The 25,005-nt window shown below is 39.7% G+C and overlaps 1 protein-coding gene across 4 annotated transcripts in view; it reads left to right on the forward strand.

Annotated features, from left to right (window-relative positions):
* The window catches only part of SUGCT (succinyl-CoA:glutarate-CoA transferase), a 576,570-nt gene extending 566,276 nt beyond the window's left edge, over positions 1-10,294 (forward strand). For 3 of the 4 annotated variants that reach the window (XM_059655740.1, XM_059655742.1, XM_059655744.1), the window contains one exon: positions 9,995-10,294. In XM_059655740.1, the coding sequence (XP_059511723.1) occupies positions 9,995-10,158 (164 nt within the window). In that variant the 3' untranslated portion in view covers positions 10,159-10,294. The remainder of the gene's footprint in view (positions 1-9,994) is intronic. The other variant, XM_059655741.1, reaches the window with a different exon arrangement.
* Positions 10,295-25,005: the final 14,711 nt, after the last annotated feature.

Here is a 25,005-nt window from a genome sequence, read left to right on the forward strand (position 1 = left end):
AGGAACTTGTATTGAATATTTGAATTTTAGAAAGCAAAGAAGCAGGATAATTGATTATTTTGGCAAAGAACACATTGTCAGCAAGGTGTTTCTTCACCCTTCCTCGCGTTTGCAGAAGTGTTAAAAATAATTAGAGGCAAATACAAATGTTGGGAAGGAGCATTCAGGGGAGATTTTCTTCCAAGCGGGCATTTTTCAGAGACCTCAGCTGAAAGTTCGGGTAGCACACTTTGAGGGGAGATGGAGTATTTGCTAATGAATATGAATAGCATTTCCTTATGGGCCATATATTTTTCCAGCAGGAAATGGATAATCTACTATGACATTTCAGTGGGTTGGAACAAGATCGATAAATCAAGGGCAAGTTGCCGTGTTTCTTTTTCAAATGAAAGATAAGTGCCTCAATGGAGTAGCAATCATAAAATATATAAGTATTTATAATACAGTACTGTTTTATACCATCTGCCAAAGAATGGTATTTATTCAGCCACTGATATGAGAACAGATTTTCTTCCACATTATGCAGGGAGGAAATACATCCTAGTGTTAATGAGCATGCACTTTGTAGTTAGCCAGCCTAAGTTCTAACGAAATTTTTAGTTGACTGGCTGTGTAATTTTGATAATGTTACTTAACCCCACTTTCCCTGTCGATCCAATGGTACAATAATAAGTCTACATTTTAAAGTCATTTAGTCTATCAAACAAGGTAATATATGAAAAGCATTCTACCAAATGCCTAACACATGCAAGTACTCAATAAATAATAGCTGTTCTCATCATTCCACTGGTAAAAATTGGCTACATACAAAATGAGAGTTTCAAAGTATTTGGAACATTTGAACTGAATGCTTTTTAAAGGAATGCGGAGGGACTAGATTAATGAGTCCCTCTTCTGGTTCAGGCAAATATGTCTCTGAATTAAAATTGAGGCATATAATCAATTTCCCTGTAATTCCCAAATAACATTGGCTCTAAACAATACAAATATATTACATGCTCATACTACTACATGTCCATCATGGGTTTAAAGGGCCCCAGGCTGGTGGAGCAGTCACCGTCTCACACACTGCCAAGTTGTCATGAAAAACAGAGAATCTTCAATCAGCAAGTGAGTGTTCTGGCCTAGAGGTAGCATACGTATCCCTTCCATTTACAATTTGTTGGCCACTCACGTGACCTCATCCAACATCAAAGGGGTCAGAACATAATATCCTGCGCTTAGAAGGTGGAAAGTGGAAATTTGATGGACAACACTGATGACTACCATACGATCATAGACATAGTTGAAAATGCACTATTCCCTTAGAGGTAGTGGCACTTGAGGTACTCTTTATCGAGTCACAAAATAGCGAGTTAAAGTTCGTTACATCAGGAATGATAAATGGTGCCTCTGAACTCTGGGTGAGATGGGAGGGTGACCCATCTAGGTTGGTGGTACCCACCCAGGACATGTTGCCTTGAGTTTCTGGAATGCTTGACAACCTAAGCAGTCCCATAGATTGAGCTCTTCTGTGAAAGTTGTCCAAAGCCATTTTTAACTCTAAAGCCTTTTCCCACCATTTCATTCTAGTTCAAATGGTTTTATCTCATATCTAATGGGTTTAAGGTGTTCTATCTGTATGACTCCATTTGGCGCCTTGGATGCTATGGCTGAGAGGCATCATATAAATAATATTGTTATTGTTATGATGATGAGTTCAAACACTGGAGGGAAAATTGTGAAATAACTTGGTACTGAAGCCATCATTATTTTCAGCAAAATGAAGTTTGGCTTCTTATTACACTAGTAAGCCTTGAAGATCAAATGGTATCTACAGCCTGTATCTGAGTAATGATCTAAAGAAGTCAAAATAAAAATGTTTGATATAGCATTTTACATATTATAAAACAGATGTTTGCTTTTAACTATTCTTGATATTTTAAAAAGTTGACACTCGTATCTGCTATTAAAAGAAACAACAAATGAAAAGACTCACACAATTACCTTTAATATTATTTATTTTTGCTTCCCTTATGATAGGACAGGCCAACTATGTTAATTATTTTAACCCTTAGTGTTGATCACTTGCCAGTGTGTTGTGAGGTTGAGCAGTAGACTGTTTCATTGCTTTCAAAATGCATCATCAAGACGGGACGTGCAGAGAGTTCTGGAAAAAAAGGACTGTTTAGGTTCCTTCCCTCGTGATGATGTGATATTATATTCCCATTACTTGAATATTCATTATGGTTACCCACATGCTTTTGGCTACCTCTGTTTCCTGCAACTGTTTACATTATTAAGTTGGTCTGGGTTATAAAATGTAGCTTGAACTCTGTATATAGTTAGTGCAGCGTGGGATGTTTGCATATATTGGGTAGATTCCCTTTTCAGCCTAAAAGAATCATGGAAGGTTTCTAAAAGGAGATGAGACAAAATAGGGTCTTGTTACTGCAGGGCCTCAAACCACAGATGGAAAACACTACAGGGATAGTCTGAGGAATTCTCTGGCACATCAGGATCTGGGTCCTCCCTGTGGCTTACACCAGATAACTTTCTGCAAGAAAATACAGCAAAGGCCTCATTCCTTTTCGGGTGGGGAGGGTGGAGGGCTTTGGAGAGCATTGCCTAACTCAGAAACATGAGAAAATGAAATGTATTGATGGTGCTGCGATTTTATGACTTCCTACAAGGAAATAGCTGGCATATGACAAATTAATTTGAAAAGGTGAGATAGTAATGTATAAATATTGCATAAGATATCTAATAGAACTGTAATCTGGAAAGATAGAGAGAACAGACAGGTCAGAACATGAAACCTAAAGCTGTTCTTGGCCTGTTCTACTCTAAGACCCCTCAATTCAGTTTAAAACTTAGATAATTCCCTCTTGCCCCCCCCCCCACCACCCTTTCATCAAGAAGCAGTGTGGAAAGAACCCAGCCACAGGTCTAACATACAGTAAACACTCACCAAGTAGTGGTTTCCAATGTTATTCTCTATGACTTGGAGACTGAGACAGGATACTTCCTCACCTACCTTTGTATTTTGTCAGCCCCAAGCTGTTGAACTCTAGATTCCATGAAATTTATCAGTTCAGTCTTCCTTGATAGGCATGTGCAGATGTCAAATAAAAAAGCTTAGCATTGTTTTAGAATCATACAGACCATCCCTGAGGGAACCATAGGCAGTTCACACACAGTCCTCAGAGGTAGATGTAGCCTTCAAAACATGTCACCCAATTCCCTTAAAAAATTTTTTTAAATGTAGTTACAGTTTACATTAAATATTATTTTGTGTTAGTTTCAGGTGTATACAAGTAGTGGTTAGATAATCATATACTTTACAAAGTGCTGCCCCTACTATTTTCAGAACTCACCTGGCACCATCCACACTTACTATAATATTGTTGACTGTGTTTCCTATGATGTACTTTACATCCCTTTGGCTATTTTGTAACTTCCAACTTGTATTTCTAAATCCCTTCACCTTTTAAACCCAACCCCCCAAATCCCTTCCCCTTTGGCAACCATCAATCTGTTCTTTGTATCTATGAGTCTGATTCTGTTTAGCTTGTTCATTTATGTTGTTCTTTAGATTACACATATAAGTGAAATCATATGGTATTTGTCATTCTCTGACTGACTTAGCATAATACCCACTAGGTCCATTCTTGCTGTTGCAAATGGTAAGATTTCATTCTTTTTTATGGTTGAGTAATAATTCATTGTATATGTGTACCAGCACTTTCTTATCCACTCATCTATTGATGGGTACTTGGGTTACTTCCATATCTAGGCTATTATAAATAACACTGCAATAATCATGGGGATGCATATATTCTTCTGAATGTGTTTTGGGTTTCTTCAGATACATACCCATAAGTGGAATTGCTGTGTCATAGGAGCTTCATTTTTAATCTTTTGAGGAGACTCCATACTGTTTTCCATGGAGGCTGCTCCAATCTGCATTCCCACCAACAGTGAATGAGAGTTCCCTTTTTTAAAATTCTTTTTTTGTTTAAAGTATTACATAAGTCTCCTTTTCTCCCCATTGACCTCTTCCCAGCCACCCCCATCCCCCAGCACATGCCCTCACACCCCTACTGTCTGTGTCCATTGGTTATGCTCATATGCATGCATACAAGTCCTTTGGTTGATCTCTTACCCCCTTACTCCCCACCTTCCCTTATAGGTTAGACAGGCTGTTTCCAAATCTTAGCTATTGAAAATAGTGCTGCTATGAACATAGGGGTGCATATATCCTTTCTGATTGGTGTTTCTGTTTTCTTGGGATATATTCCTAGAAGTGGGATCACTGGGTCAAATGCAGGTTCCATTTTTAATTTTTTGAGAAAACGCCATACTCTTTTCCACAGTGGCTGCACCAGTCTGCATTCCCAGAGAATTCCCTTTTGTCTACATTCTAACATTTGCTTGTTGATTAATTGATGATAGCCATTCTGATAGGAGGAAGATGATATCTCATTATGGTTTAACTTTGCATTTCTCGGATGACTTAAACTTGAGCATCTTTTCATACGTCATCCTTATGTCCTCTTTAGAGACATGTTTATTCAGGTCCTTTCCTCAATTTTTCATTGGATTGTTTGTTGTTGTTGTTTTTTGTTCTGAGTAGTTTGAATTCTTTCTGCATTTTGGATATTAACCCCTTGTCAGTTGTATCACAGGTGAATATATTTTCCCATTCAGTGGGTTGTCTTTTCACTTTTTGATTGTTTCTCCTGCTGTGCAAAATCTTTTCAGTTTAATGTAGTTCATTTGCTAGCTTTTCTTTTGTTTCCCTTGCCAAAGGATTAATATTAGAAAAAAAATAACACTACGAGAAATGTCTGATACAGTACTACATTTTCTTCTAGGGGTTTTATTGTTTTTAGTCTTTCATTTAAGTCTTTAACTCATGTTTATTTTATTCTTGTATAATGTGTAAGGAGGTGTAAGGCTCATCAGGGGGGAGGCCAGCAATGTTTATCAGGCCCAAACTGACCAGGATTTGGACATATGAAGGGAGGACTCTTCACCCATTTGGTGTGTGAGGGAAAAATGGCACCATTCTAGAACCACACAACTCAGTCTATTCCATATTCTTTCCATACCTCCTGGAGAGTCCAGCCTCAGCAGGGTAGGGTGACAGGGAGTCGGTAGGATGGGGCTATGTATTCCCCAAGGCTGATATAGTATAGAGGGTAGTGCTTGACCCAAGAAAGATTGCATTTGTTGGTGGCATGGCAGAGGGACTCAGCACAAGGACTCTGGCAGCTATCCATCCCTTCAGCTCTCTCCCCAGAGCCACAAACCCCATCTCTCCTCACAAGACTGTAGTTCTCTGTGAGCTGACCCACCCTCCTTCTGCCAGAACCCAGGGTAAGTGGCTGAAAACAAGATTTTGTGTGGTGGCCCTTTAAGAGGGTGCCTGGGTTTCTAGCAGACTTCCTTCTCTCGCTAGAAAGACATAATCCCCATTGATTTTTAAAGCCTTATGTTATGTAGGCCCCTCTTTCCAGCTCTGGTGTTCTGGGCTGGGGAGCCTGGTGTAGGGTTAAGACCTCACACTCCTCAGGGAGTTCCTGAGCCACATGTGGGTACAGGGCCAGCCCTTCCTGCATCACTATCCTTTTTACTAGTCTCTATATGGCATCTTCTGTAAATTCTTGGTTATAAGACTTCTGGTCAGCTAGCCTTCAGTTGGTTATTCTGGTTAACATTTCTATGTTTTGGTTGTAATTCTGGTTTTGTTCTGGAAGTAAATGAGTGTAACTTCTACCTACTCCATTGCCATCTTGGATCCCATAATTTGCCTTTGTTTTTGTGAGGGGTGTAAGGAAACCCAGGGCTTTAACCACCATTCATTAGATTAGCTAGGCCCCTCAGAAGCACTTGTGGTTTCAGTTGATGTACTGGAAATTGCTATGCTGTGCCTTTATTTCAGTGTTTTTCAGTTTGATTGCTTTTTTAAAATATGTCTTTATTGATTTTTTGACAGAGAGGGAAAGAGATAGATAGATTGAAACATTGATGAGAGAGACACATCAATTGGCTACCTCCTGCATGCCCCGCAATGGGAAACAAGCCCACCACTCAGGCATGTGCCCTGACCTGGAATGGAACCAAAGACCTCTTGGTTCCTGGGTTGATACTCAACCACTGAGCCACACTGGCCTGGCTGATCACTTTTGTTAAGGCAGAGTAAAATCACCTCACCTTTGTTTACCCCTAAGTGGCTATGACTCAGTCAAAGAGAACCTGAGTTTCTTTCTCTGCCTCTTCTTTGGGACATATAGGCCACAGTTCTTTTCAATGTAAAACTATCCTAAGTCTACCCTTAAGTCAATAGCAGTTTTCTTGTTTAAGGCCAAGAATATGGAATGGAATTTATTTTAAAGAAATGCATTTATCTCCAAAATTATGAGTTATAGAGATTAATTTTTCATTCATTTAATTTGCTTCCTGTGGACACTAAACATTTTTGATGCAATAGATTTAGTATAGATATTAGATATTAGAGAAAAGGCTGCCTAAACTACTTAAGACCTCAGCATTAGGGACGTCTCATTTCAGGTAATTCATTTGGAAGTCTCATCTCAGTGGGAAGTCTCATTTCAGTTGGAAGTCTCATTTTAGGTAATTCATTTAAGAAAAAGAGACATCACATTGACTTCAGACATGTACTACATCAGTGGGGTTCTTCTTTTGAAAGACAAGTTTTAGATTAAAACTGTTGATAATTAATGTCAAAATAGAACTGAATCTGAAAAAATGAGTAAGGATCACATCCATAAACCATCAGATTATCAGTTTTATCAGGAGAGTAGAATGCCGTGCCTGCCAATGCATGTTCCTTTAATGAAATGGAACCAACTCATGAAAAACAGTCATGCACAGGGGCATTTAAAAAGAGATATGAGAAGAAAAAAATGGATTTCACTGAGCTTCAGAGAAGGAAAACTTTGGGTATTAATTGAAAGTTGCCATTTATCTGTAGTGGATGGTATGTGTTACACAGAGGTGTGGCTTAATGGTCTCTGTCCTTTATCTCTATTGCAATGGTTTCTACAGCAATACTTTTTATTAATGGAATTCTACAAAGAGCTCAAAGCACGTTTGCTGCTTTCCTGACTGACATTCTGTTACCTAAACATGCATTGGATTTACTTTTTTAAAATGAGATTCCAAATCAAAAGGAGGCTGAAAATTTTATTACTGTTTTGCAGACTTCTTGTGACTAGTTTGTTTTCCTGAAGGCTAATAAAGGAAAGCCAACATTCATACCACTTCACTTAATGAGGCAGGAAAGATAAAATCTGTTCCCCAATGTCAGTTCATCTTTTCAAAGAAAGAGTGGAGAGTAAAAAGAGACTGCTAAGGCTAAGACTGCTAGGGTGTTCAATGGGAGACAATTCAAATGCACATGGATTTGCATCCTGGAACCATTGATAATATTAGCCATGTGACTTTAAGTAAACCCTTAGCTTTTGGGGCTTTGGTGGCCATAAATGAAGAATGGGATAATCTATTCCCAACAGTTGGGTGCAAGTATTGCTTGAGCTACCTGTTTACAGTGGCTTAGTGTTCAACGAATAGCTGGTGATATGTCATTTCCCCTTGCACTGCAAGCTTCAAGATTGATGCTGTGGCAGCTTTTGCCATCAGAGTAGCCAATGGATATTGTGCATTACTGTGGCCTATGGAATATTTGCTTAGTGCTTTCTGTTGTCAAGTTTATGTGGTTAACACCATCCCCAATTTAGAGCTGTGGAACATGAGACTCAGAGAAGTTAATTTATTCAAGATGGCTCTGCTAAAATGACTATCATCAACAAATCAATGAATGACAAGTGCTGGAGAGACTGCGGAGAAAAAGGAACCCTCCCTCTTAAACTGCTGGTGGGAATGCAGACTGGTGCAGCCACTGTGGAAAACAGTATGGCGTTTCCTCAAAAAATTAAAAATGGAACTCCCATTTGACCCAGTGATCCCACTTCTAGGAATATTTCCCAAGAAAACAAAAACACCAATCAGAAAGGATCTATACACCCCTATGTTCATAGCAGCACAATTTACAATAGCTAAGATTTGGAAACAGCCTAAGTTTCCAAATGAAACTTAGCAGATGAGTGGATTAGAAAACTGTGGTTCATCTACACAATGGAATACTACGCTGCTGTAAAAAAGAAGGAATTCTTACCATTTGCAACAGCATGGATGGAACTGGAGAGCATTATGCTAAGTGAAATAAGCCAGTCAGAGAAAGATAAATACCACATAATTTCACTCATTAGTGGAATATGATGAACAACATAAACTGATGAGCAAAAATAGAACCAGAGTCATTGAAGCATTGCAAGACTGTCCCACCTATGAGGGAAGGTCGGGGGTGAGAGGGTCAGAGATCAACCAAAGGACTTGTATGCATGCATATGAGCATAACCAATAGACACAGACTGGGAGGGTGGTGTGGGGAGAGGGCATGTGCTGGCGGGGGGGAGGGCAGCTGGGGAGAAGTCAATGGGGGAAAAAGGAGACATGTAATACTCTTAACAATAAAGAATTTTTAAAAAGAAAAATATATTATATGGAAAAACAAACAAAAAAAGATGGCTCTGCTAGAAATCACATGAAAAAATGCTCAATGTCACTAGTTATCAGAAAGATGCAAATTAAAACAACAATGAGGTACCACCTCAAACCTGCCAGAATGGCTACCATTAATAAGTCAATAAACAGCAAGTGCTGGCAAGGATGTGGAGGAAAAAAAAAACCCTAGTACACCGCTGGTGGGAATGCAGACTGGTACAATCACAATGGAAAACAGTGTGGAGTTTCCTCAAAAAATTAAAAGTGGAACTACCATTTGACTCAGTGATCCCACTTCTAGGAACACATCCTAAGAATCCTGAAACACCAATCAGAAAGAATATATGCACCCCTATGTTCATAGCAGCATTATTTACAATAGCTAAGATCTGGAAACAGCTCAAGTGCCCATCAATGATGAGTGGATAAAAAAAAGCTGTACTACATTTACACAATGGAATACTATGCAGCTGTAAAAAAGAAGGCTCTAGGAAGGATCTCATATCCTTTGAGACAGCATGGAGGAACCTGGAGATTATTATGCTGAGTAAAATAAGCCAGTCAGAGAATGACAAGTGTCACATGATCTCACTTTTATATGGACTATAATGAACAAAATAAACTGACAAACAAAAAATATCCAGAGACATTGAAGCATGCAATGGTCTGACACATTTCAGAGGGAAGGGGATTGGAGGTTGGAAAGACATTAACCAAAAATTTAATACGCATATATGCATAGCCCTTGGACAGATAATAGTGCAGGAAAGACCTGTGGAGAGGGTGGAAATGGGATGGTGGGTCAGTGCAGGGGTGTGGTGGGGAGAATCTATAATACCTTCAACAATAAAGACAAATTTAAAAAAAAGAGGTAACATTCAAACTGAAGTCTCCCTAACAATGGAGCTTGCATACCATCAAAAGGGTTCAACCAGGGTCTGGCTGCTGTATAGCTGATTTGCTGTTTGTTGAACTAAATCTTGGAACTATACAGTTGGCAGTGAACAGTAAAACTTTGGGCTATCCTCACCTGGGATCAGATTTTCAGTTTCAGAAGGACACTATATCTCTTGGTCGTTGTTCTCTTGGACCCTGAGTGTCCAATCAGTTGAGCACCCTACCCCTGAGATTTCCTGTGACAGGACTTACAGCTTCTGAACAGGCTTAGCACATACCAGGCATGGACATGCAGTCCCCTGCACAGTGGTAGGCAGATCCGATAACGACTGTGCAATTGGATGAAATCGAGTCAAGAAAAGCCACATGTAAAAATACATTTCCTTCCAAAATGATGGTGCATCTGCAAGGGTGTAACGAGCAGTGATATTCTTGGCATTCGTTGGAAACACCCCGGGCTGCTTGGGTAATACATTTCCTAGGGTTAGTCATTAACAGGCTTCCTGCTTCCCACCTCTTTTGACAGGCCCAGCTGTGAGATACAGTAAGTTCAAGATGTCAGAGGCCAGGCCACCTCCCCTGCTTGGGCAGCACACGACGCGCATCCTGAAAGAGGCCCTCAGATACGATGACAGGACTGTCGCCGAGCTGCTCAGGACTGGAGTAGTGAACCAGCATGAAGCCGAATGACAGAGGAAAAATGCTCTTTCTTAAAAACAGCGTCTGACTGCACTTCACTAGCAAAGGCGATACTCCTTCTGAACCCTACTTCCCAATTCTGGTGCTTGGCACTAAAAAGAAGAATAAATTCCAGATTTCCTGCCTAGCGTTGGGCTCTGGTATCAATGAATCTAGTGCTTCTTAAATGTATCCCACCTTTCATTCATTACCATTTTTTTCCTCCAGATAATAGATTAATTGTGAATTTGTGGGATTTTTTGGTAAAGATTTTTTTTTGGAAAAATACATTCCTCCTTCTAATTAGATGAATAGCCTAAACGTTTTGCCTCCCCAGCTCATGCAGGTCTGAAAAAGAGCAGGTCTCTTGACATTCTCTACTTGCACATAAAGTCCTCATTTAAACCTTTGTTAGGAAGTCAAAGCAATAAGCAGAATGACAGTCTCAGTGATTGATTTTAAACAGAATAACTTAATTTTGAGCTCATGAGCTCTTTGTTAATCTGTAATTTAAACCATGGATTTTGCTGATGGCCATTATAAAACCGAACTTCATTCTCCACAGGGGAGTAAATGTTTGACTTATGCTGTATTTCTCTAATTAATTTCATGATACATAGCAGAAAATCGATTTCCACCAATGCATTTTGAGGTGTAGGTATCTATCTGCAAGAAGAGTAGAAAAGCGGTTCTTTAATTGATACCTTATTTTGAGCCAAGTGTAAATGCAACATGTTTTTGAATGAATAGCAGATGACTATCTAGGTATTAAATAATGTATAAATAATGACAAATAGAAGAATAAAACATTTTTCTTATAATTTGAGTATCCACTGTAGAAAAATGTATCCTGTCTTGATATTAAATATTTGTACTTAAACATTTAAATAGTTGTCAGTGAATTCAACGTATAGAAAATATCTTCTGCCCAGAACGTAGTAACTGAATTGTATGTGCATTCCAAATTAAACTGTCACTCAGACTGTCAATCACCCACACCCAGGTATAGACCAAGGAATCAGATAACACCTACTATCAATATCCAGGTATAATCTCAATTCATGGTTGTTAGACACACATATTTGAAAGTCATGTCATTACATTATCAAGTGGTAAGTTAGATTATAGATAGATATTCACCCTTCAAACTATGATTTCGAGCTAGTTTTCTTTTTATGTCCTTTTTTATTGGAATAATTGGAGCCATTTATCCATGTTGTAAGCCCAATATGTGTCTAGAATCAAGGTTCTGAATAAAAATAATGTCTTCTCACAAGGCCTCTTAGGACTTTTGAGAAGAATACCTGCTAGTTCTTAAAACAGTTATTGTCCTCCCTGCTCTTGTTCTCTGTGCACATCTTATTCGGAAGAACTCCTGCTGTTCTTCCACCAGATAGAATTTCATTATACGAGGGTAATTAATGCCTTCTGTAGTACTTTTCCCCCCAATGGCTAATTCACAGATACATCTTTGGATACATTCACTTCAGGCCAAACATCTAAATAAAATCCCTCCATAAATATACAATTAGCAATGAAAATGGTAAAAGGCTGGATGAAGAGAACTGGCAAAACCACATATCTTAAAAGATAAATCCACCATTTCTTCTACTGATCCAAGTAGATATCTTGAGATGCAAATTAATTGGATCCTGAGCAATGACCCTAAATATCTGGGTAGCCATATGTGGGAGCATACTGATCATTCAAAGAGCGTCACAGAATTCCTCAAAACCTTGAAATCAATCAAAACTGCAATCTTCATCGTAGCAGAGTCACCCTTAGAGACAGTCTCCAGTGTAATCATGTATTGTAGTAACTAACCAATTTTCTAGCTACGCAACTCAAAATGATCCAGGAGAACTTTGAACCAGTTCATCATCCAATAAAAAGCATTCACTTTACCAATGTAGTGAGAGAAATAATTCACAATATATTTTAAATTCAGATAGATAATTAGCCCTGAAAGAAACATGTGCTTGCTAAAATTTTTAGCAGTGTGCCCCAGATCAGGTTATGCCTATAAACAAATATGCTGTTTTAATTATCAGGCCCTAATACCTTCCACTCTCCCTAAGCTGAACACACTGCTAAGTACCAGATGTTCAAGTTCAGTCTGTGTCAAGGCCTGCCTTCTGACAGGTTTGTGTCTGAGGCTTGCCTAGAAAATGCTTTGAAACTTAGTGGGTTAACCAATATGGAAGTGAGGGTGTGTTCACAAGCAACTAGGCTTCCTTTACTTGACTTTGACTTTTTTTTCTGGAATCTTTTGCTGCAATAATTTTCTGGTTAAGCAGGCATGGTATTTTCCAACATGCAGTCTGATATGCTGACTGTTATCCTAGCAGAGTCACCCTTGGAGACGGTCTACAGAAGAGAAATGAACGCTAACCAACATTGTGTGACTATCCCAGATAGTTGGTGTCCTTTTCTCTTTGCTCCATTTCCTAAGAGTTAGAAGCACAGACGTGATTTTAAAAAATCAAAGAGGTTTCATGTAGGCTATTTCATTCTATGCCCTTCGGCTACTAAACCTTGACAACCTCACAGTGGGGACTTTTACAGGAAGACTTCATGATCTCTGCTTTCAACATTCAGGGGTATTCACACCCACTCCCCTCTCACCTGGATTTGACATTTCACCACGGACTCGTATCCCGTGACATTGGCATGTTGCCTACTTTAAAAGCTTTATAGATGCCAGTCTTGCTTATCACTTTCCCATATGGCTCAATGCTGCCTTCATCCATAGAACTGGTCCTCCAGATAATGGGCCTATAGATACTGAGGAAGGATTCCAGCTCAGGGGTGAATGGACCATCCAGATCTTCTGCCTTTCCCCTGACTGCTCACCACTGATTCTCAATTGGCAAAGGAGACAAGTGGGAAAAAAGGCACATTCCTCACCCTTCCTACCCTGAACCTGGGCTATTCATTTTCAAACTCATCCTTCAATATTATGTTGTTATTCTTGCATTTGCTTCTATTTATAGGGGATTATCCACTTAGAATTGATGAGATTCCCGAGACACAATGGGCCTGAAAAGATAGTTGTTAATCTTGATTATAGTATCAGTGATCCTTAAGAGGCCAGAATATCAAGCTCTTTTCTTTTCCCTCTAGCTTTCGTGGTACTAGTACTGGTACAGTATTATTTGAAAAGGAGGATAATAAGATTCAGAGAAAAGTATATATTTCCATTCCAAAAAATTGGAAACACAAAACATCACAGTCTCTTATCACCATCCATATCGAGGTGTAGGAAGGCATAAGGATAAAATTGTATTTTTATAGCAATACCAGGGTTAAATGTCTTATAAATTACTACTCTCATAAGACGATGAAATAATTTCTTAATGTAGACATACCAAGCTATCTTGTGAGTCCAAATGGCCCTGAACTTTTAAACCAGTCTGGCTTTATGCAGGCCAGGTTTATGTGGTATAATTAGTAGATATAAGTGCCGGGAGCCGGTCCATGCTTACTGTTTCAAGGAACCTGGCATATATGGCATACTGTTCTTAATATGTTTGCTCACCTTCTTGGCACTATGTGTTTTAACCAAGGTCTCCTCTCTGAGAAAGGTTGTTTCCCCAGGTAGGGATTTTCCCCTGAAGTTAGGGAGGGAATAAAACCCCTCAACTAAGTGCCAGGCGGGTAATTAATCACTTTAACTATGACCAATCATGCTTAAGCTACATAATCTTTGCTCCCTGGAATGGAGATAAGAAACACCCCAACCTTTGTAATAGAGATTGATAGGATTGAATCAACTGGTATAAATACAGATGTAACAAGACAGAAAAACACAGAACTTAGAAGACAGAACCAAGAGAGACAGAACCTAGGCACAGAACCTACAAAGAACGTTCTCTAGAGACAGAAGAACTTCGCTGGAGAGAACATGGCAAAAGATCCTGGACAGAAACTGGCCTCAGAACCTAGAGACAGAACCTAGCGAGAGAACATGGCAAAAGATCCTGGACTGAACCTGACTACAGAAATTGGCAAGAGAACCTTACTAGAACCTGGTGACTGAACCTGGCTGGAGAACCTGGACAGAACCTGGCTGGAGAACCTAGCGAGGGAACATGGCTACAGAACCTGGTGACTGAACCTGGCTGGAGAACCTGGACAGAACCTGGCTGGAGAATCTAGCGAGGGAACGTGGCTACAGAACCTGGCTGGAGAACCTGGAAAACCTAGCAAGAGAACAGGACACAGAACCTAGACACAGAACCTACACAGAACCTGGACAGAACCTCGCTGGAGAACCTAGCAAGGGAACATGGCTACAGAACCTGGCTGGAGAACCTGGCTGGAGAACATGGACACAAAACCTGGCTGGAGATCCTAACCAGAACTTCACTGGAGATCCTGACCAGAACTTGGCTAGAGATCCTGGCTAGGCTGCTGATCAACTGAACGCTGTCTCTGTGTCATTCCTTCTTCACTGACTCCGTCCACACCTTTGGGGAGCCCTGGACCTGCTGGGGTGGGACCCCAGCATCTGGCGCGCAACTCCAATAGATATGTTTCTCCAATACCCATTCAAAAACCTGTCTTCTGCTGTCACTCCAGAAGGTTAAAGTATTAGAGTCAAATGAATGCAAATTCTTTGCACTCATACATTTAATCCCATATAAGCTATGGGAGTTAGAACAGATACATTTAATTAGCAGGAAAGGGAAAGAGACAGCACGCCCAGGTCAGGCAGGTCCAAGGGTGCCTTTGCGCAGGATACTCTGGTGAGCCCATGGCTGCACGAGCCCAGCCAGATGCGGAGGTGCCAAGAAGGGGAGGCAGACACTGGCAGAAGCTCAAACACTACCTAGGGAACGGATTTTACCCACCTCAAAAATTTTCCTAAGAAATAGCTCTGTTTTATTTTCCATTTCTTAAGACTTTCGTTTTAAAAGCACTGCCTCAGATCCTGCCACTTTACAACATTCTTAATAAAAGAGTGTGGTAGGCAGAATCATTGCCCACCAAAGACGTCCACACCCTCATTTCCAGAACCTGTGACTATGTTACCTTGCATGGCAAGAGGGAATTAAAGTTGCTAATTAGGTGACCTTAAAATAGATTATTCTAGATGATGCAGTTGGGCCCAATATAAACACAGGGGTTGTTTAGATGTAGAAGAGTAAATGCCAGTTATGTGATGTGAGAAAGACTTTACTGACCAACCATTGCTGGCTTTGGAAATGGACGTGAACCAAGAAACATAGGCATCTAGATGATGGAAGGCAAAAAAGTGGACTCTCCACAGAGCCTCCTGAAAGAACGCAGCCCTCCTTGATGTTAGGCTGGTAAAATTTATTTTGGACTCATTTTGAACTTCTGACCTCCATAGGTTTAAGATAATAAATTAGCATTGTGTGAAGTCACTAAATTAGTGACACTTTGTTACAGCACCAATAGAAAACTAATACAGGGGCTGCTCTGCCTTTGTAAGTCTAAAGTGACAAGAAAATCACTACTTTGCAAAGTGACTAGATGACCCTGTGTCTGTTTCTCTATTTTTTCTGTCTACTGACTTCCCTCACTTTCCTTTCCCCCCATTCTTTGAAATCCCTTATTCTCCTCTCTTTCTCAGGGGTAATCTTTTTTCTCCCTCTCCTTTTACCTTCCTTGCCCCTTCCTCCTCTTCTATCTCATCTTCCTCTCCCTTTCTCTACATGGACACACAGACGCAGAGTTATATATTCGTGTTACACGAGCGTGGATGCCAAAACCTTTGACCGACTTTCAGAAAAATAGGGCTTGCTCAGTAATTTGGAAGATAACTAGTGGTCATTCTGGCCATGACCTCACCTCCACAAGCAATCTTGAATTAATCTCTGGGTGGGGTGGTTCTCAAATAACTGGCTGCCACTTCTTCTCCCTTGAAACTCAGGCAAAAACATGAAGGGCTGCTCCAAGTGCCAATCTGGGCTGAGGCAGAGCCCTCGGGCTTACTGCATCTCTGTCCCATGCCCCAGTTCTAAGAAAAAAGCTAAACTAAATAAAATACAACACAGAACAGAATCTAGACTCTGTGACAGCCAGGGCCCTGCTGCTTTGGTTACTGGACTTTCATCTGAGCAAGCGGGGGTGGGGAGACACGATGGTTCATGCACTAGGCCTTGGCCTCTGTTTCTGGTTCTTTTTTAGAGAAGGCAGCTTACTTGGCCCTGATGAATAGTTTGTCCCTGGCCATTATACTGGTACTCAAATGGCCTCCAGAAGGAAGGTGCTTTCTTCCCTCTGTTGGTTTTGCCATCTGCTAAAAACGGTGACTGGATCCTCACAGCTCTCTGTCATTTCTTCTTTCAACAGGATGGAAAACACTTTAGCACATCTCCGCTCCCCTTTTCATTTTCTTGCAAAGTAACCACATGGCAATCTGTCCGACTCAACTTGGTTTCTTTGGCTCCTCACCACAAAGATTGGAGGAAACATGCTTTCCTGCCCCTCCTCCTATCACCCGCACCCTTTCCTCTCACCCAGAACTTTTGCACAAGTGCTCACCATGAAGCAAGGCACTCAGCTTCAGAACACACAACTGAGGTTGAAATTAATGTAACACGGCCACGGGAAAATATCTTTCTTTCCGCCCCTTTACCTCTTTGTGAACCCTAAAGAAAAATTTGGACTTCCACAGCATCTCTTGGTTTGAGAAGTGGCAACATGTGTAACACACATTGGCCCTGACAGTCATGAATTTATGATTTTAGATTTCACAAAGAACTTTCTGGCTGTTCTTGACAGAAGTTTTGAAATGTACTACTATTAGACATTGCTGTGTTCTTTCTTTGGAGAGGGTCAAGAAAATTGTGGCATCTATATTGGGGGAGGGGCTTACAAACCTCTATTTCTGGGGATAGATAAATGTACTATATTTCCCTCTCTAGGATTGCCCTTACATAGAGTCAAACATGCTAACAATGGCATTGACACAGACAAGAGGGAAGGACAAAAATGTGATGACCCACAGGTCACATCTGGAAATGGTACCCAGTGACTTGGACCCTGAATATTTTCTCAGCCTGATTTTCGAACTGTGCGATGGGAAAGGTCTGAGGCAATAGCAACTAAATTTTACCATTTTAAAAAAACACACCAAAAAAAGCTGGAAATGTCCAATCACTAAGGTTCCACCTTTGAGTCCGTGTTTTCCATCTTCTGAATTCCAAATCTTTTTTCTGGTTCTCCACATTTGCATTCTGGGAAAACTTACGTGACAGGATGTAGACTCAGTACTCAGGCAGAGGGGGTGCTCAGGACACACTGACAGACAAGTTTGAACAATACTGTTGCAAAGAGAAACACACTTTAAATGAGGAATTAGGAGCAGTCCTTTTGAGTATCTGGTGATCTAGAACTATAGGGAAGTAGAATATTTACAAAATTCACAAATATGAAGTGGCATAACACACACATTCCTTGGCAAGTCTTTCTATCTCTTTGATGTGTGCTCTCTGCACATGTTTGCTCTGGGGAAGAGTTGAGGTATGATTGAGACTAAGTGCTCCCATGGAAGATCTCGGGTTTCAGCCTCAGCAGAACCTAGGGGTCCCTTGATCAGTGCATGCCCAATAATATCTCTCATATCTCTGAAAACCTGAAGATCTGGATGTCAGATTCTTCCCTAGGATGGAGCTTTTGAGGGGGACCTGAGGACATGCAAAAGGGAATAAATCTGTGCAATTCTATCCAATTGTTCTGACAAGGCTAAAGTGAGGCCCAAAATACTCACCAACAAGCCTCCCATTGGAAAAAGTTACCTTGCCAAAGGAAATGATATTTCAAAGAATTAAATGGAAGAAGAACATTTAAAGGTCATAAGATAGAATTTAAGCCTAGACAATGACTTTTTCTTGGCTATAGTTCTCAACTCTATAGACCTAAGCGAGTTACACCTAGAAGATATGCAAAGGGAAGGGCATCTGGCAACCAGACTTCTGTACCAGTGTGTTGATTTTTACTCAACTATCAGAACATGGCCAGGCTCTGGGATCCACCCATTCCTTCCCATGTCCACCATCACCCTTTTAACCCACACCCTTCTTGCTTCCTTTCCTTCTTGCCCTCTGCCATTCCTGTTATTTCTCCCAAACCCAGTTTAAAATGTCACCTCTCTAGTAAGACCTTTTAAAATTCATACTAGTTCATTCTGATTATAACTGATTACTCCTTAACTCTATTCAATACTAAGTCTGACTTTATTTTGCCATCAAACAAGATTGTTGGAGATCTTGTGTTTGTTAAGCGTTGGGCAGGTAGAGAAGATTGGTACAAAGTGCTCAACATTAAAAAAAAACACTGGAAATTGGACTGGGAAGGCACGATAATTACATAAACTTGATGCAAAGTAACTCCTGGTGGTACATAAAAGATGCCAGTGCTATTGGAGTTCAGAGGGGAGAATAATCGGTGTAATCTGATGTGTTTAGGAAAGTAATTATGTAGGAAGTAGAAACCTTTATCTTCAAAGAAAAGTGAAATTTAAATGAATGGAGACAGGCAGGGTATGGCATATAGAGGTGAGCAAGCCATGAAGGCTGATCTTGAGTGAACAAATTTAGTTAAAGAGAACATTTGAGTAGTGAAAGAGGGCAGCTGTGTTGTCAATAGAGTGAAAGATGGGAAAGGGACAGATTTTAGAGGGTAGTTGGAGGTCTTAAAAGTCAAGAGAGTAATTTTTCTGTAGGTATTGGGATGCCATTGTGGATTTTCCAACAAGAAAGTGCCTTGCTCAATGCTGTCCTTTGGAAAGATGACCCTGGTAGTTGCAATTAAGTGCAGGAGGACTGGAGTCAAAGAGACCAGCTGCCGTAATCTGCCTGTGAGTCCATAAGGGCCTGCACCAGAGACGGCCGTCTTATATGTTGATCTATACATTTTGTTCCATATATTTATATTGTATTAGTTTAACCAGATTATAGATTCCTTATAAACCAAGAATATTTTTCCCCAGTTTTATAGCATTCTCTTCTGGTCTATATAGTGCTCAAGATACGGTATCTGTTGGTAAGTAAATGCTATTGTTATTATTACTTAGTACATTTTTATAGGCTCAGCTGTTCCAAATTTGTTTCAAACACACGACACTGGTAGGGCAGTTATGTAAATTGTGATATACAATATATTTTCTATGTAACATATTCTCTCGGGCCAAGGATGCCACGCCATCTAGATCAGATCAATCATGTTTGAACACTGAATCCTGAGGATCACTTTGGAAGATGGAGCCCTGAGACGCTATTGACATACTTTTAGAGCTCTAGAAATTTACCCCCACATCAGTCTTCAAAATGCACTCTTCTCTGGAAGAAGATGTATTTATACAAGGTCATGATAGTGGTTACAGTAAACACATGGGAGAAATTGATGCGAAGCCTGAAAAATTCTGAGGCCATCTGTCTGCCTGCTCCATGGAAAGTATCAGTCCCCAGTACAGATTTAGGCTGAGCCCATATTCCAATTTGCAAAACAGTGCTGCAGTTAATTATGGGATTCTCCCTGGTCAGTTTAGTCATGGCCAATTAAAATTGCTGTAGCGATTTCCTTGAGCCCTCAATTCTAGATGGTCTGGTTCTACTATTTAACACTTTACTGTCCACATACATGCTTTCGTTTCCAAGATAGATTGGAAGTGTCTTAAGGATAGAGTTTGTGTCTTACACTTCTTTTGTATCCTGCTAAGTACCTGCCACAAAACGGGAAAATGAGTTAGTGTTCAGTAAATAGTTGTTGAATTGGTCTGTTGGGAAAGCTCACTCAGAAATCTGGAAGACCAGCCTTTCTGTTAAAATCATTTTTCAGTGGTGATGATGAACTCCTGGCTTTAGTCTGAAAGACTTGAGGAGGTTGAGGTAGTTCTATGAGGCCTGAATTTAAAAATAGTGGTGGAAAGAAAGAGTACAAATGGGACCGTGATGTTGTTCAGTTCCACTCATGGCATTGATGAAGCTATATCTTGTGCCCTTGGCCAATTCCTAGAACTTATCATTTTACCTTCCCCTCCCCAGCAGAGGTCAAACTCCCAAATTCCTAGGCACCATTTTAGGCAGCCACTTGCAATAAATCTTACTTGACACTAAAAATAAAATCAATTTTCCATTTAAAGACTTTTAAAACAATTGCCAGTTGCATCTTTGGAAAAACTCCATAAGACCAAGGGCAACATAATGTGGAAAATAATGGAGATAAGTGGTAGTCTTCAGTGGGCATTTAAATAACCTTCTTCTATATCCATTTCTCCTCCAAAGTTGAGTTTGTACCAGTCACAGTGACTCTATTTTTCTTGAAGTGGAAATTTTAAAATAGGCTTGTGACCATCAGAGATATGCAAATTAAAACCACAGTGAGATATCACTCGCACTTGTCAGAATGGCTATGATTAATAAATCAACAAACAACAAGTGCTGTTGAGAATGTGGAGAAAAGGGAATCCCCTGCATTGCTGGTGGGATTGCAGACTGATGCAGCCACTATGGAAAACAGTATGGAATATAATGTATAGATGTATTGTGTGTTATAGAATTGTATGTCTGAAGCCTATGTAATTTTATTCACTAATGTCACCCTAATAAATTCAATAAAAAATAAAGTTAGAATGTTTATAAAAAATGGAACTGCCTTTTGACCCAGTGATCCCACTTCTGGGAATATATCCTAAGAAACCCAAAACAACAACAAGAAAGAATATATACAACCCTATGTTCATAGCAGCATTATTTACAATAACCAAGATCTGGATACACCCCAAGTGCCCATCAGTAGATTAAAAAAAACTGGTACATTTACACAATGGAATACTATGTGGTGGTAAAAAGAAAGAACTCTTACCTTTTGTAACAGCATGGATAGAACTGAAGATTATTATGCTAAGTGAAATAAGCCAGACAGAGAAAGACAAATATCATGTGGTCTCACTTATATGTGGAATCTAATAAATAAAATAAACTGGCAGAACCAAGGCATGGATACATGAAACAGACTCCCAGAGATCAGAGGAGAAAGAGATGGGGGGTACTGGATGAAAGAAGGTGAATAAATTAGCCAAAGGATATATATGTCTGACCTATAGACACAGACAATAGTGTGGTGAGGGCCAGAAGGAAGGGGCAGGGAGTGGGTGGAGGTGGGTAAAGGGGTTGAAGAATAGGGAACACCTGTAATAGTGTCAACAAAAATGAATGAATGAATGAATGAATGAATGAATGAATAAAATAGGCTTGTGATTCAATTCTGCCCAATAGGGTGGAGGAAATGTACTGGAAAGCTTCTGGAAAGTTTGCCTTGCCCTTTCTTATTGAACATGAACAAGAAACAGTGTAGTCCTAGTTGGCATAGAAAACAACATGTGACCAGGCAAGGAAGCAGCTTTATGATAAATCAGTGCCAAGAATAGCATATGAGAGGGGGAAAGAACCTGGGCTTCTGACAGTCCATCAAGTTGTCAATCATTTTATGCTGGAAGCCTGCTCTTCTGGATCCCAGCCTGTATGAAACACACACTTACTTCTCCTTTTAGCCAGTGTGAGTTACTGTTTCTGTTGTTTGCAGCCATAGTACCTCTGCTCAAGGGAATATCCTAACTTCACAGAGATAATCTCAATTAATCCTCATGGGAACTCTGTAAGGTTGACACTATCTTAATCCCCATTATTTCTCCGTGCAGGAACCTGAGAATTAGATTGCTTGCCTAATTTTCCTAAAGTCACAGAGCACGTATGCTTTGGAGCTGTCATTTGAACTCAGGAACCCAGACTCTTAAATATTATGCTAGAGTCAAGCTGCCTATGAATGTACTCCATGGGAAAAAAAAAACCCATATGGATAATATACTAGGGAATGTACAGGCCGGGCATGTTGACATTTCTAGAAAGTCTTTTTAACACATTAAAGGCAAAGAGATTATTTGTCTGTACCAAGTTTAAGGAGTTAATACCACTCATAACTTAGAAATCCATGTACAAAAAGTGTTTAATTTGGCTCCTTTCCTTCTATCAAGGCCGCAGCTATATTTTAGAGGAAAGGAAAGCTTCAATCCCCCATAAATCAGAGGTTCCTCTCCAAACTCCACATAGGTTGTCTCTGTCCCATGAAGGTGGATTTGGCTCTTTGGGATGGTCATGTTTTGGGGGGTGGGTTATTGAATCATTATGCAGAATGAATTTGTGTGTGTGCATCCCTCCCAGGGCTGCCACACTTGACAAATGCTGCTCAGAGTCACAGTTCCCACTGGGAACAGACACTGTCTGCAACCATTGCTCCTGGCAGGGGGCAGGGAGGTGGGGGCTGGCTGTGCAGCCTGGAGCCATTCCAGTTTTCCACACAGTAAGGGTTCTAGCCCCCCCACCCCTTTTTATAGTACCCTTCCCCAGAATTCATAAAAGCTTTTCTGTTCTTCAATATATATGTGGATTTCCCCCTTTTTCCATTTAGAACTTAAGTTAAAAAAATTTTAAAGTTGAGGTCTAGTTATGATGTTTTAAATATTTTCCTTTTGTCTATTGCTCCCTTTAACCCATTTGAAGTCTCCTTAAGCCAAAGATGTTCACAGATAAACAATGTTACTCTTGAATTCTGGCTTGAAATCAAAACTATAAATGTTCTTTAGCCTGGCTGGCATTGCTCAGTGGTTGAGGGTCAACTTATTAACCAGGAGGTAATGGTTCAATTCCCGGTCAGGGCACATACCTGGGTTGCAGGCTTGATCCCCAGTGGTGGGTGTGCAGGAGGCAGCCAATTAATGATTCTCTCTCATCATTGATGAGTCTCTCTCTCTCCCTCTCCCTTCCTCTCTGAAAATAATAAAAATATATTAAAACTAAAATAAAGTAAATGCTCTTTAGATAAAATATAATAAAAACATTTAGCAAGAGGTTCCTAAAAATATCTTTCACATATACCCAAATATGTGTCTTTACTGGAAATCATATAATTTCAAGGTTCATTATTGGATATTTCCCCAAAATCATCACCAAAGGGATTCTAAGCACTTTGATAAGAATTTTTAGACAGAACCTGTGTGAAAGTAATTTTGACATATTTTGTAGATTTTTTCAATAATGTACTGCAGGCACTAATGTGTCCTCAGTGAGTGGGGTGTGTGAGTAAAATTCTTCCCAATATGTAAACCTTTCAATTTTACAAAAATTTCAAGCAACTCATCTGAAAACCAGAAGCTTTTAAAACTAAAATGGCAGGAGCTCCTCTAGGAAATTGACTTCGCTGGGAGAAATCTTAGATTTTTTGGAAATCATCTTTCTAAACTATGTGCTGGCAATTAATATAGAGACTAGACTGAGAATTTTAGGTCTAGAAATGAATGCCTGGCTGAGTTATTAGATACTTGAGGATGTACTTATGATGCTGAGTCTTCTTTGGCTTTACATTTCTCAAATGTGCTCATCTCATTGAATTGTTTCTGTATATGTGTGTCATATAATCTGAAAATGCCTGGTGACAAAACCAGACAAGATGAAAACACTGAAGATCTTAACAAAGCTCTAGTGTGTGCCTTTCCCTCAGATAAACGGTGACTCCACCCTACTCCTGTTCACTCAGTTTAATTCCTCTCCTGTGTGTCTGTGTGTCTCCAATACTTCCTTCATTTTCACAGGGATGGACAGTATCCTATTCCTTTTTCTTTCTTTCTTCCTTTCTTTCTTTCTTTCTTTCTTTCTTTCTTTCTTTCTTTCTTTCTTTCTTTCTTTCTTTCTTTCTTTCTTTCTTTCTTTCTTTCTTTCTCCCTTTCTTTCTTTCTTTCTTTCTTTCTTTCTTTCTTTCTTTCTTTCTTTCTTTCTTTCTTTCTCCCTTTCTTTCTCTCTCTCTCTCTCTCTCTCTCTCTCTCTCTCTCTCTCTCTCTCGTTCTTTTTATCGTGAGGACTATATTATCTTTATCTTCTTTGTTTTGATGGGAAGTGTGGGAGTTGGGTTGAATTTTAACATATATAGCACTTTATTTCTCATTTTTTCTTTGTTATAGAATTCTATCCTGTTTTTTTTTTCTTGAATGTTATCTTATTTCAAATGTCTCTGAGAATGTTAATCAAAAATTTTTCCTGCAAAAAGATACCCTCTGTTTTCCATTTCTGCTTTCTCTGGTGTCAGTTTCCCTCCGTGTTTACCTCTGTGATGAGGCTGGTTTCTCTCATTGTAAGGTGGTCCTTAGTGGTCTGTTCATATTTTCAAATGGAGCAATGATGCCCTGGTTGGTGTTCCTCTGTTGACAGGGCTGATCACCTGATGGGCTTCATCTTAGGATGAACACATGGGGAGCAGAACGTTATATCAAAATGCTTGATTTTGGAGTGCTTTACTTTGGGGCAACAGTGCCCATTAGCTCTCCCAGTTTACGTCCGAGAGAATTTGTTTCTTTTTGTTTAAAAAGAAAGTAAGCCTACTGTTTTTCACCTGGAAGGTAAAAATTGGTTACCATTCCATGTTTAGTTGTATATTTACACATACTTTCAATTATACACCCGTTGTCAGCTCTGTTGGGCAGATCAACAACCTTTTCAAGCCTACTCTTCTTCTCCCTCCAACCCCACATACACAAGATAATGAAGTTTTCTCATCCTTATTTTCAAAATTACTACTCATCCAAACAATTTACATCTTTCAGAAATTTTGGAATATTTTTTTGGCTGGTGACTCCCTTCCAGTCCTATTTGTCATTTTTGTTAATGCCTTCTATTTTATTTACTATGATTTAAGCATTATTTCTAGAGATAAAATTAAAACATACATAAAAATTAGAGATGCTAGCATAATTATCCTCTGTGTGCTAGCATCCAGCTTCAACAATTATTAATATTTTGTGAACACTTTGTTCATCTCCTTAGTTTTTTCTTAGACTAT

The sequence above is a fragment of the Myotis daubentonii genome, chromosome 10 (assembly GCF_963259705.1).
Source record: "Myotis daubentonii chromosome 10, mMyoDau2.1, whole genome shotgun sequence".
Taxonomy (NCBI): Eukaryota; Metazoa; Chordata; class Mammalia; order Chiroptera; family Vespertilionidae; genus Myotis; species Myotis daubentonii.